The following is a 12,380-nucleotide window of genomic DNA, read 5'->3' on the forward strand; positions in this document are numbered from 1 at the left end:
TAGAGAGATCCAAATCACACCTCATTACCTTCCAGCAGGTACCCCCTCCAGTAACCCTCATAAAATCTCCTACCTTCCTAAACTTCTCCATTTGCTTGTAGAGGTCTGGATCAAGCTCCTGTGACACATCCTTCATCCATAATAATGCCCCTCTGTATTCAGTCCGGCACTGTTCCATGCGGTTCACCGTCAGCCAGGTGTCAGAGATGGCCCGATGCCGAAAAGTCTCCACTTCTTGGTGAAATCGACACAAAGGATTGCGCAAGGCCAATCTAGACAAGAGGATAAAGCCATCACCTCGAAACTAAGCAGACCAGCAATTTGAATTCTTGACAGTTTACCAGTCTTAAACTCATGAACCCAGAAGAGTGCCTGGAATATAGACGATGCAGCAGAAACATATGACAAATTATAATTGCAATGCCTGTGAACTGAGGAGTCCACTGAAATGATGACCTATCCCGCGTACTACTCCTACAGACTACTGTTGCGTAGCTGCACCTTTGGGAAATATCTCTAGCAGTGTTGCTGAAGGTAGCCTCACACCTAGGCAAAGATGACTTGTTTAAAGCTGGAACCAATTCTGTATTTGTGGAGGGAGAGCAGGGCATAGTCACTCTCTACTTCCCACCTACCCCACTTTCTACTCTTCACCTACCCACCCTCTGATCATGTGAAGTCTGATCCATAGAGGAGGGACAGAAGTGTGCATTACTGGAGTCTCTCTTGGATTACTCCCCAAAGGCCAGGGCATCTGCTGCTCTTACTCCAATAGTCATAGAGATGAAGCATAAACAGAAATGTTTTTAAATGGCCTAGGAAAGGGGATAAATATATTTATTGAAGGTCTACTGTGTTAGGCAATTTCAGGTAAGTCATAGATTTTGTTTCTCATTAAAAAAAATAAATCTTGGGCCTCCCTGGTGGCCTAGAGGTTAAGACTCAGTGCTATCACTCCCATAGCCTGAGTTGGATCACCCCGGCAGGGAGCTGACCCACATGGCACAGCAGATATCTCCTGTCTCACCTGCTGCTTCCCTCAGGAGTGTATTTCAGTAGATCTGCATGTTCTGCTCCCCACTCTGTCTCTGGTGGATCCTCTCGTCCCAACCCCTACCCCGCACCTCTGGCCTACACCCCAGTTCTTTTACATAGAAATAAAAAAAATTAAAATCAAACCTTTAAAATTAAATGCAAACTTGGTTAGCTGAAGGGAATGATGATGTCAGGGAGCTAAGATCAGCTCTTAGACTTCCACCCATGTCTGCAAAGCCTTACCTCTAGATAGCCCTGTTAAGACTGCAGTTGGAACAAATAACTGGTCAAGAAAAAAAAAAATCCCCTTTACTATTTTTCCCTAGCTTTCTCTCATCTGTAAAGCACTGTTTTTGAATATTCAGTTCTTCTCTAAATATAACTTGCTAACATCATAATACCAACATGTTGCAGGGTGTTTTCAAGACTATATTGTGTGCCATACGGTAAGCTTGTGTTTTATCACCATTGGTTTAAATTGAATACTAACCTTTCATCAAAGTGAAGGAGCAGTTGTAGCAATGACTACCAAACAAGGCAGTAAAATAAATGCTGGTATGAAGGTTTATAAAACTGAAGACTTCTATTTAAAGAGAGAGAGAGTCCTCAGCTATCTTCCCTAGATAATCCTGTTCATTTCTGGAATTCCTTTTCTCTTCCCTTGGATTTTGACAATTTTCCTAAACTGGCTGAAAAAGAATTATGTGATAAAATGTTCTTGATTTTTTGTTGGAAAGTTGGACAGAAACCTTTGAAAAAGTAATGAAATGATGGCAGATGTCAAGACCTTGAAGAAAAAGAAAAGGCATATAACAGTACCTCATTTTTTCCTGTAACATGTTTCATGTATAATTAGAAAGGCAAGAATATGGCAAGTCCTCAAGATTAGTTCTACCAAGCTAGTTTATGCTACTTTATGCAGCTATTCTGGGCATTAATCATATTGTTCCTTTTTACTATATTAGTGATATTTTAAGTATTATGAGTTACTTGATATAATTCGGTAAGTTGTATTTAGGGTCTGGAAATGATAAAAATATAAATTGATGGCAAATGCAGAATTCTGCACTTGATGTAATTTTGGCTGCCAAAAGTCTTCACAGAAACACTCAGTTTTTGGATAGCAGGGGAACCTATACTGATATGATTATAATTTGATTCCTTTCCTCTGGAGAGAAACACTAAGTAATTGTTGTAAAATATTGTTATTTAGAAACATTGTCATATATTTTGCTTATCTAATCCTGATAAACTCACCTATGAAGCATAAAATATCCAGAAAGGTGAAACCTGTTCATTTGTAGACAGGGACTGGGGGTAGTCTGAAGAAAAAACTCAATAAACTGTAAACATCAAGATTCAGTGAAAGAGCGACCCACATTTTCATTCACAAAAATCTACACAGTAAGAAACAGTCAGTAAAGTGTGGCAAGGTCTACTCCAAAGACATTTTACCCTTTGCAGGAAAAGGGACTCAAGTATTGGATAGAAGTATCAGGTTAAGAGCAGCATCATACCTATATGATGGAATGACATGCTCTGGGTGTTCGAAAACATGTATACACGGACACAAAAAGGTGTTAGTTATTTACTCAAAATATCAATTTGCTAAATAAATAGTTTGCAATACTATTCAAAAATCATGTGGTAAGATGCTGTTTATATTTAAAATATATTCTGTCATACCCCAAGTTATGTCCATTCGAGATATGAAAATTCAGCTTTGTGAGGCTTTTTTAAAAAGATTTATTTATCTATCTATCTATCTATCTATCTATCTATCTATCTATCTATCTATCTATTTATTTATTTATACAAGCACTGGGTACAGTCAGAAGCGTGGGTGGGTGAGAGAATTCACCAGAGCCAGAGCGGGGAGAACAGGCAGACTGACGAAATATACTGCTGAGGGGAGCAGCGGGCACGGCAGGAGAGGTCTGTATACCCTGTTGGACCCTCGTCGGTGGCCGGGTATGGAACCAGCACTGCAGAGGCTGTGGGCAGCTTCGCAGCCCAGTGCTCAACCTCTGCGCCACCGGAGAGGCCCTTTGTGAGGGTTTTATGTAATCTCTGTCTTCATCGACTGGCTTGGATTTCATATACCTGGAGAAGATGAATACCACAACACCAGTGCTACCTGCAAGAGGTGGGCTGCCTACTAGCCAAACTGGGCAAACAGTATTAAATTATGAATAGAGGGCACTTGGCTAGTTTATATAGTGGTACTTTCAGGTGTCATTTGCATAACTTTTATTGATTCATTTGGCTGTTTTTGCTTGTATCCAAGGGTTAGATTATACAAATTCAAGGAGTCATGTATATTCTCTGTGTGACAACTTGGTACACAACTCTGAAAGGAAACTCTGAATAGTCATATTATAAAATAATTATGAGATCAATCATGGCAACGCCTGTAATTGTGTTCAGGAATTTGACTCTCCCTTATATTAATGTTAATTTTGTCAAAAAGATATGTGCAAGAATTATTCCAGTTGAGACTAGTGATAACTACATGATGAGAAATTACGAAAGATTTTTCAAGAATCAATATTCCTTGCAAGGATGGAGGAAGTGTATGGGGTAGAGGGTGGGGCATCTCTGTTAGTAAAATTGTAGTTGTCTTTTTATTGCATTCTTTTGGTTATCTTTGTTTTTAAATTTTTCCAGAATGAGTATGAATTATTTTTATAATGAAAAAATTATAAATAAGATTGAAAGGTGCAATTCTTATTATGCAAAATGCCTTTCTTGAAGCACTGGGGTACAAAACTATTGGAAAAGGTTTCATGCAACTATGAAAGTTGTCAATGCCCACAAAATCAGGTCCAAATGGCATGAGGCAAAAGCAAAACACTCAAGAGGGTCCTCCCTGGTGGCAAAGGGGTTAAAGTCTCAGCACTATCAAGGTATCGCCAGCCACTGCGGCACGAGTTCGATCCTCTGCCAGGGAGCTGACCCACATGGTGCAGCAGACCTCTCTTGCCGCGACCTTCTCCCCTCAGCAGTGTATTTCAGAAATCCACCTGTTCTGCTCCCCACTCTGTCTCTGGTGAATCCTCTCACCACCTGCACCTCTGGCCTACACCCTAGTTCCTGTATACATAAAGAAAGAAAACATTAAAAAAAAAAAAAAAAAACCTCCAGCGTCAGTGGGACCACTGAAAATGGACAGAGTTGGCCTCTTTTCTTCATCTTTTTTGGACTTTCACAGGAACTCTCGTGTAATACGCTGACAGTAGGTCAGTTCTAGGCCCACAGGGAGAACAGTAAGGAGAAATTAACAGGAGAAGAAATGCTGGATCATTTGTGTAAGTGAAGTTTTTGTAGCCTGCATAGTTTTAGAAGCTACCTACAAGTCTTACTTAGGTATGACCCTACCTAAGATGAGGGACTGACATTTTAGACTTGTTACTGGGAGAAAAGTGTCACTTTCTCAGACACAAAGTGCAACTGCACACAGGGACTCCTGCATATTCTGCACCAACTGTAAAAATGAGTCACGGCAGTGTTAAAATGTCACTGACATACAACAATAATCTCTGCACCACAGCTTTCCGCATTTGAATGTGCATAAGATCAACTGGGGATCTCGTTAGAATGCAGATTTGATTCAGCAGTTCTGGGGTGAAGCCTAGATTCTGCATTTTCAACAAGTTCCCAGGTGACATTACTGATGTGGCTGGTCCAGGGTCTGAGCAGAATGGGATAGGGCACGAACACCACTTCTGGAGTTAATTGGCCCTCAGGGAGCAGAGAGGGACCCTTGCACCTGGTATCATTAGGCTCCTGCTTTAATCAGCTGCTGAAAGAGGACCAGTCTGATTGGTACGAGCAGCACTGAAGGTCAAATACATGTCTAGGAGAACACTCAGAGTGATTGGCAGATACAATGCCCCTACAGATCCAAAGAAATATGAAAAAAAAATTAAATAATAATAGGAAAATATTCACCATGTTATTTTGATCAGAAAGTTAAGTACAAATAGGTTAACATCTGAGGACAGAGTGGCTCCTCGGTCTCAGACAAGAGCTCTCTAAGGAACATCAGCGAGTCCCCTTCATAAGCGAGTAGGTCCCATATTCTCTGCAGATCCCCCTACAGAGCCCCAATAAAGGCCACACACCTTTGCTGGGAAGAAAAGCAGAGGGCCTTTCCTGTCGCTTGCATCATTTTTCCTGCTCTGGTTTTATCTTGGAAGCCTTGTGATCGAAGGAATTTTCCCAGTTCATTCTCTTCTTGAGACAAGACTGTTGAAGAAAAGACCAACGGAGCCATGAACAATGAGGATGTTTATTACAGAGAGGAGAGAGACAATCACAAAGTCCTCTCTCTTCCTAAAGCAGGATGAGATGAAATTAAATCTAAGTGGCAGGCTACGAGGCAAACTCCCCGTTAACCCCCATTTATCTTTTATACTCTTCGTCCATTTACAAAACGAGAGATCAAATTCACTTGAGTACATCTGTCAGGGCATTTGGTGCCCTGTAATCAGAACCAGAAAGTGACCTCTGTACTGAAAAGCGAGCTGATAATGTGGGCCTCAAAGTTGAAATAAAAAAAGTGGGATTTGTCGAGTATCACTGTGGGAATCTTTTGTGGCTGCCTAGAGTGCAGGGCCAGTTTCCCCCTATTATTCTCTCTTGCTGACTTTTGATCTCTGCTTTCTGAGTTACATTCTACTTGATTGTAAAGCATTTCAAATACCTTATCCATGAATGACATCGGTATTTGGCTGAACGTTGTAGTTGAATGTGGGTAGTGCATGAAGTTGATGACTTGACAGATTTTTAACATGCAGAGTTGGAACCAAATGGAATTGTTTATGGCTAATCTTGACCTTAGTTCTCAAGACAATCTAAGTTGGCACTATTGGTGAGATAGTGACTGGTACAAGTTTTCTACAGACTGATTTGACAGTAAATATATAAAGTCCTAGAACTTTTGACACTACATTTCTGTTAGGAGTATATCCTAAGGAAGTAATAAAATGTGCACAGAGATGTATATACAAAGGTAATCATAGCATCTATATTTGTAGTAGCAAAACGCACTCCTTGTCTAGAGTGGGGCCTGAATTGTAAAATACAGTGCCATTCAAACAATGGAATGGGCTGTTATGCAGTCACTGGTCTTAAAAATATATTCACCAACAGCTAAGCCATAGGCAAGGAGTGACACAGAGCTTCCTAGAATGTATTTTTTTTTTCCTCTAAAGATTGCATTTACAATGGACATACTTTAAACATTACTTCATTTCATATTTTGGTACTGATGCACTTACACATCTCATGTCTCTAAAAATGCAATTCAAATGCTACTAGGATTCTTGTTCATTTTCATGAATAATCCAGACTTCTTCCAGAATGTACCCCACTCCTGATACAACCTCCCCTAGGATAGCTGTAGGAACCACGCATCCAAAGCTGAAGGTTAAACCTACTACTGCTTCCTTATTCCATTGTGACTGCAGTTTCAAGCTAAACAGTCTAGTGGAGAAGAGACTTGGAGGATCCATTCCTCCTGAGAATTAAATGACCACACTCTCTTTCCTCTTCTGTCTCTCAAAGTCAAGTTCATTGATCAAAGTCCAGCTCAAAAGCTACTTCCTCTGTGAAGCAGTTGACCTCTATTTCCCTACAACCACGTGCCTTCTTGGCATCTGGTATTAGAGTGAGCCTGGGTGGGCCTGTGTCTATCTTTCCCGTGAGACTCTGAGCTTTCTCAGGATGGGGCCTCATCGAAACTGTAGATTCCCCCAGCTGAGTATAAAGTCCTATTCAGAGTACTAATTAAATGCTTGTGAAATTGAATTAACTATAATCTTTGCTTTGTTATCCACATATACCATATTTCAATTTTAATGCTTATTTGATATTTATGACACAGTCCTTTGCAGCTTTTAAAAATTCCTGTAATTATAAGTCCTTTTGTTTCTTAATACCTTGCATCCCTTTCCTCTCCACTTACTAACATGGGACTCAATTCCACGATGATTTGTTTCTCTGTAGAGACCAATTTCACCTTTTAGTACATAATAGTATGAAGCTACTGTCCACTTTTTAAACTTGAAACCTCAAGTCACATACAGATGAACAAATTTAGCTTATGGGTAGGAAGAAACCAATTCTTGGTACCTGGGTAATTACATGGTTGGTGAAATGTACTCTTTCCTAAATAAACCTGAATGGGCTGAGGCATTTGAATAAACATTTCTGGTTATTTTATGGACTTGAAGATTAAATTTGAGACGGTAAACAGGTTTTATTTTAAAAGCTGGTCTCTGCTTAATTGGTAGTACTACTTAGAGGGTGGTGGGAAAATCTTGAGCTGATCCGGCTGGAGTTTTTGACTACTTTCAGACAACTATCATTTTCTGAGAAGAAATAGTCATTTCTTAATTTTAATTTTAAAATTCAAGTACTGAAATCAATTTATAGAAGTCTAAAATTCAAATGCAACACAAGTATCTACTTAAAAGGTGTCACTAAACTGGGACTTAAGAATTCAAAGACATAAAAACCAATTCATATTTAATCATCAGTTAGAGTTTCATATGTGCTGTAAAAAGGCAACTAAAGAACTATAAAACAGCTTGGCACATTAATCTGCTCAGTATAGATTTATGACCTAATATATACGAGGCACTGTTCTGGCTGGTGGGAATACAGAGATGAACAAGACATATAAGGTCCCTGCTCTAAAGAAGCTATGTTCAAGTGGCAGGAGACAGGAAATAAAAAACATGCAATCACAAACTCAAAACACAAAAAGCAAAAGACAAGATAGAGCAATTTAGAGGAGAAAAGGAGAGAATAACTACTAGCTGCTTTGGGTAGTCAGGGAAAGTACCTCAGAGCAGGTGGCCCATATACTCAGATGGGCTCTGAATGACAAGGGGAGCCCTTCTTGAGATGGTTTTGTCCAAGACATTCCAAATAGAGGAAACACTGAGTATAAAAGACTCAGATCACAAGATGGTTAAGGGCAAAAATGGAGAGGTGAGCTGGACCAGATCAAGTAGGAATTTTTAAACCAGGTTATGGAAATTGAGATTTTTAAATACTACTGGAGGTTTTTCAGCAGAGAGGCAATATCCATTGTATATTTATTTAAACTTTTTATTTTGATATAATTTTAGACTTATAAAAATTGTAAGCAGAACAAAGTTAAGACATACACTTCTTTATCTATCCCTAACTTAATATTGTACCAATGTTAATTTCCTAGTTTTGATAATTGTGCCATAGTTATGTAAGATGTTAACATTAAGTAAGCTACCACCTTCTTTGAATTTTCTGCTCCATTTCCAACCCATGATCCCGCATGGCATTGAGTTATCCAGTGTCCTTCAATAGAAACTTCAAGAAAGTTCCTCAGTCTTTCTTGACTTTCATGGCCTTGACTTTTAAGAATATTGGTCAGGTATTTTGTAAAATGTCCCTTGGTTTGGGTTTGTCTATTTTCTCATGATTAGACCGAGGATACATTTGTAGGCAGGAAACCACAGTACTTGGTGTCAGAGCTACCTGGGCTTCTCCACTGTAAAGTAATGTTTCTTTTGTAATTAGTAAGATCTTAAAGGGAAATGCATGTGCCTGAGCAAATATCCAGTTTATCCTCAAACTTTTGTTTACTTATTGTAAGATCCTTCAGTGAATCTTTTTTTTTTTAAAGATTTATTTATTTATGGGTGAAAGTAGTGTCTCCTGGGCTTCTCCACTGTAAAGCAATGTTTCTTTTATAATTAGTAAGATCTTAAAGAGAAAAGCATGTGCCTGTGCAAATATCCAGTTTATCCTGTAAATAAGAGCTGGGGCACAGGCCAGAGGTGTGGGGGTTGAGAGGATTCACCAGAGACATAGTGGGGAACAGAACAGGCAGAATGACAGAAATACACTGCTGAGTGGAGCAGCGGGCGAGACAGGAGAGGTCTGCTGCGCCATGTGGGTTGCTCCCTGGCCAGCCGGGGATTGAACTCCTGCTGCAGTCGCTGTGGACAGCTTCATAGGTTGCATCTTAACCAACTGTGCTACCAGGGAGGCCCCTCTTCCAGTGAATCTTATCTGTGACAATCTTGCTATGGTATTTGCCTAGTGGCGATTTTGTGGTTCCTTCCTTCTTTTTTTTTTTTAACTCCCCCACGTACTTTATTTATACCCCTATAATGAAATTTATTTTTTCTTTTTTAATATTTTATTTTATATAATTGGTACATCATTTTTCATTTTTGCACAATGTATGCATTTTCATTTTGGTTATGTTCCCCATACAATTGCACCCCCCCTTATTTTGACCCTAATCCTTCCTCTCCCTGCCTCTCCCTCCCATAGTGTGTCTCTGGTTTATAGTTGCTTATTGATTTTGATTTTTACTTTGTATTAATTAGTCTTTTTCCTGGTGCCTTATTTAGGTTTTCTAAATTCCTGCTATGAGTGAGACCATCTGGTATTTTTCTTTTTCTTTCTGACTTATTTCACTGAGCATGATCCCTTCTAGCTCCATCCATGTTGCTGCAAACTGCATGTGCATATCTTTTTTGATTGCTGAGTAATATTCCTTCATTCTTTATATATGAATTGGAATTGTTTTACAAGAAAGAGCTGTCCCTGAACAAAGTATACAGGTTTCTAAAAATATTAAAAAGAGATATTCCATGATCCAGCAATTCCATTCCTTGGTATCTACCCAAAGAATTTTAAAAAAATAATTATGAGGGGATAATTGCACTCCTATGCTCACTGAAGCACTATTTACAATAACCAAGTTAAGGAAACAACCTAAGTGCCCAAAGACAGATGAATGGATAAAGAAAATGTCCATACTTTATCTTACCTTTACATATATATATATATATATATATATACACACACACACACACACACATCTATACCTATATCTGTATCAACTATTAAAAAAAATGAAATTTTTCCAGTCGGCACAGCATGGATGGAACTGGAGGGGATAATGCTAGGCAAAATAAGTCAGAAAGAAAGATGAATACCAGATGATTTCATTCATATGTGGACTATACAGAAACAAAGCAAAGGAACAGACAAAATCAAACCAAACCAAACCCTGAAATGTGACTGCAAAATTGAGGCTACTAGAGGAGGTGGGTGGAGGATGGGGAGCAAAGACAAGCAGGAGCCCAGTAGTCCATGAGGGAGGGTTATGAGTGCTTTGGTGGTGAGCACGGTATGCTAACGATTAAAGAGATATGACCACATATCCCTAAATTAAGATATATGCAGTATTGTAAGCCAACATAACCTACGTATAAGTAAAAGTGATATTCTATTTTCCTCATTTTGCTTATTTCCATATAGATTTAAAGGATATTTATTTTATGGGACAATTGATAAACAGTCCCAGTTTGACCATCAGGAACACTGGGAGAGCCTCCTGTGATCTAAATTAAGATCCACTGAAAAATGATTTCCTCCAGATGACTGAAATAGTAGCTATACATACATATATATATGTTATATACTTATATATATCAAATATAAGAAGTGTTCATGAAAAGCATGATCAACAGAATATAGCCAATGATTTATACACGTGCCTCTCTCCATTTGATCATTTTAAAAGGAACAAAACTGAGAGGTGAGGAAAACAAATAAAAACAACCCAAAATTTAAAAATCTAAGATAGAAAACTTTTTCATAATTTGAAAAATAAATGGCACCTATTTATGCATGAGTAGCCCAATGCAAATTTCTTCTATTGTGGTTTCTGCATTGCAAGATAAGCAGTTTACGTGAAGTTGGGTGTGGCGTGGTTGCAACACCTGAAGGGGGTGAGTAGGTACTAAAATCATATACAACATTTTATTGATACCGCAATAAAAATTAATGAAAGAAAAAATTATTAGGTACTCTTTTCCCCATTACTTATGAGTAAAGACAGACCCCTCTTAATAGTTTCCTCATCTTTCTGAATATATGAAATGATAAATTAAGGCAAAGTACCCTATTTCTTGCTGTCTTTATCTGATCAATATTCATACTTAGGGCATACTTACAACATATTCTCTTTTGATAGAGTACAATTGCTTTAGACAAGTCCAAACAGGTTCTCTGAATCGAGTGAAACAGCTATAATAAAAATACAAACAAAATGCTAAATAAAATGACAGCAGTAAAATAAAGGAAAAATTACATTGAACATAGCCATAATGTTTGAACTGCCCACTAAAAACAATTCATAAGCTAAGTGTGCTTGTTAGGTGGTATACTTGTGATCAAAGACTTTAAATATCCTCTTATTATTTTATATTTATTGGAATTCATCATTTCTGTGATCTAAATTAAGATTCACCAAAAAATGATTTCCTCCAGATGACTGAAATAGTTGCTAGAAAACAGAAATCCTAAGCGAAGGGCTCAATTAGAGGAACTGGTAAACCAGAGACCCAATATTCATTCATAATCTAATTTATTTCTTTTACCACTTTCTGTCTTTTTTCTTTTAATGGGGGAATCTGTCAATTAAGGGTAATATTTAAAACACAACATTAGCTTATTTTGCAATCCTAATGCATTTTATGGCATGCTTAAGCAACTCAATAAAAAGCAAACAAAATTCAATTTGTTGAATGTTCTGTCTGTGTAGAAGACATCTGGTCAAATGAAGTTTTTCTAGCAGCCCCTATTACTTCTTATTTTCCCAATGATCTCACAAAACATACAGAGAGAAATCCTAATGTTTTCCTATGACCATAATAGAGGAAATTATTGGAAAAGCAAGTGGGCTGTACTGCGAAGAAACTAACCAGATTTTAACTCATAATGGTCCAGGTTCTGCTGCAGAAACCAACACAGCTCAGGAAAACACAGAACAGATATTTCGCACTTTCTTCACCCACTGTTCACCAGCTCAATCAGAGTTGGTATCAGCTAAAAACTTGACCAGCTTCCTGCAGCTAAAGAACCCCAACAAGGCAGGAGAAGGTCTGCCCTCTCCCTGTCTCCTAGTTGACTGGCCATGGTGATGGAACAATTGTGTCTGGGTTTTATAAAGCACTTCGCTGTTTAAGTCAAAATATAATTTGTTTCATAATAAATATGACCAAATTATCTAATAAACATGGATACATATAATATATCCTTAACATTCTTAAATGATAAAACTTGGCCATGAATATATAAATTTTGCTATTTCTCACTTCATCACACTGTATCCTCTACAGATAATATCAAAAGAAAAATAGAAAAGAAAAAAAAAAAACCACACCATAAAACACAATTGAAAATCAGCTGTCTAAATCTGATCTTTAGAAAATGCTTAATATCAGTATTCTGGATCACAGACCACCACCATATAGTGATTCCTGAATTCAGGA

General features: G+C 38.1%; 1 protein-coding gene across 6 annotated transcripts in view; it reads right to left on the reverse strand.

The window, feature by feature from the left end:
• The window catches only part of ICA1 (islet cell autoantigen 1), a gene marked incomplete at both ends in the record, with an annotated part of 124,573 nt that overhangs the window by 105,226 nt on the left and 6,967 nt on the right, over positions 1-12,380 (reverse strand). For all 6 annotated transcript variants that reach the window (XM_084230925.1, XM_084230923.1, XM_084230921.1 and 3 more), the window contains 3 exons: positions 74-272; positions 5,160-5,283; positions 11,061-11,133. In XM_084230925.1, the coding sequence (XP_084087051.1) occupies positions 74-272; positions 5,160-5,283; positions 11,061-11,133 (396 nt within the window). The remainder of the gene's footprint in view (positions 1-73; positions 273-5,159; positions 5,284-11,060; positions 11,134-12,380) is intronic.

The sequence above is a fragment of the Talpa europaea genome (genome assembly GCF_964194135.1).
Source record: "Talpa europaea genome assembly, chromosome: 3".
Lineage (NCBI taxonomy): Eukaryota > Metazoa > Chordata > Mammalia > Eulipotyphla > Talpidae > Talpa > Talpa europaea.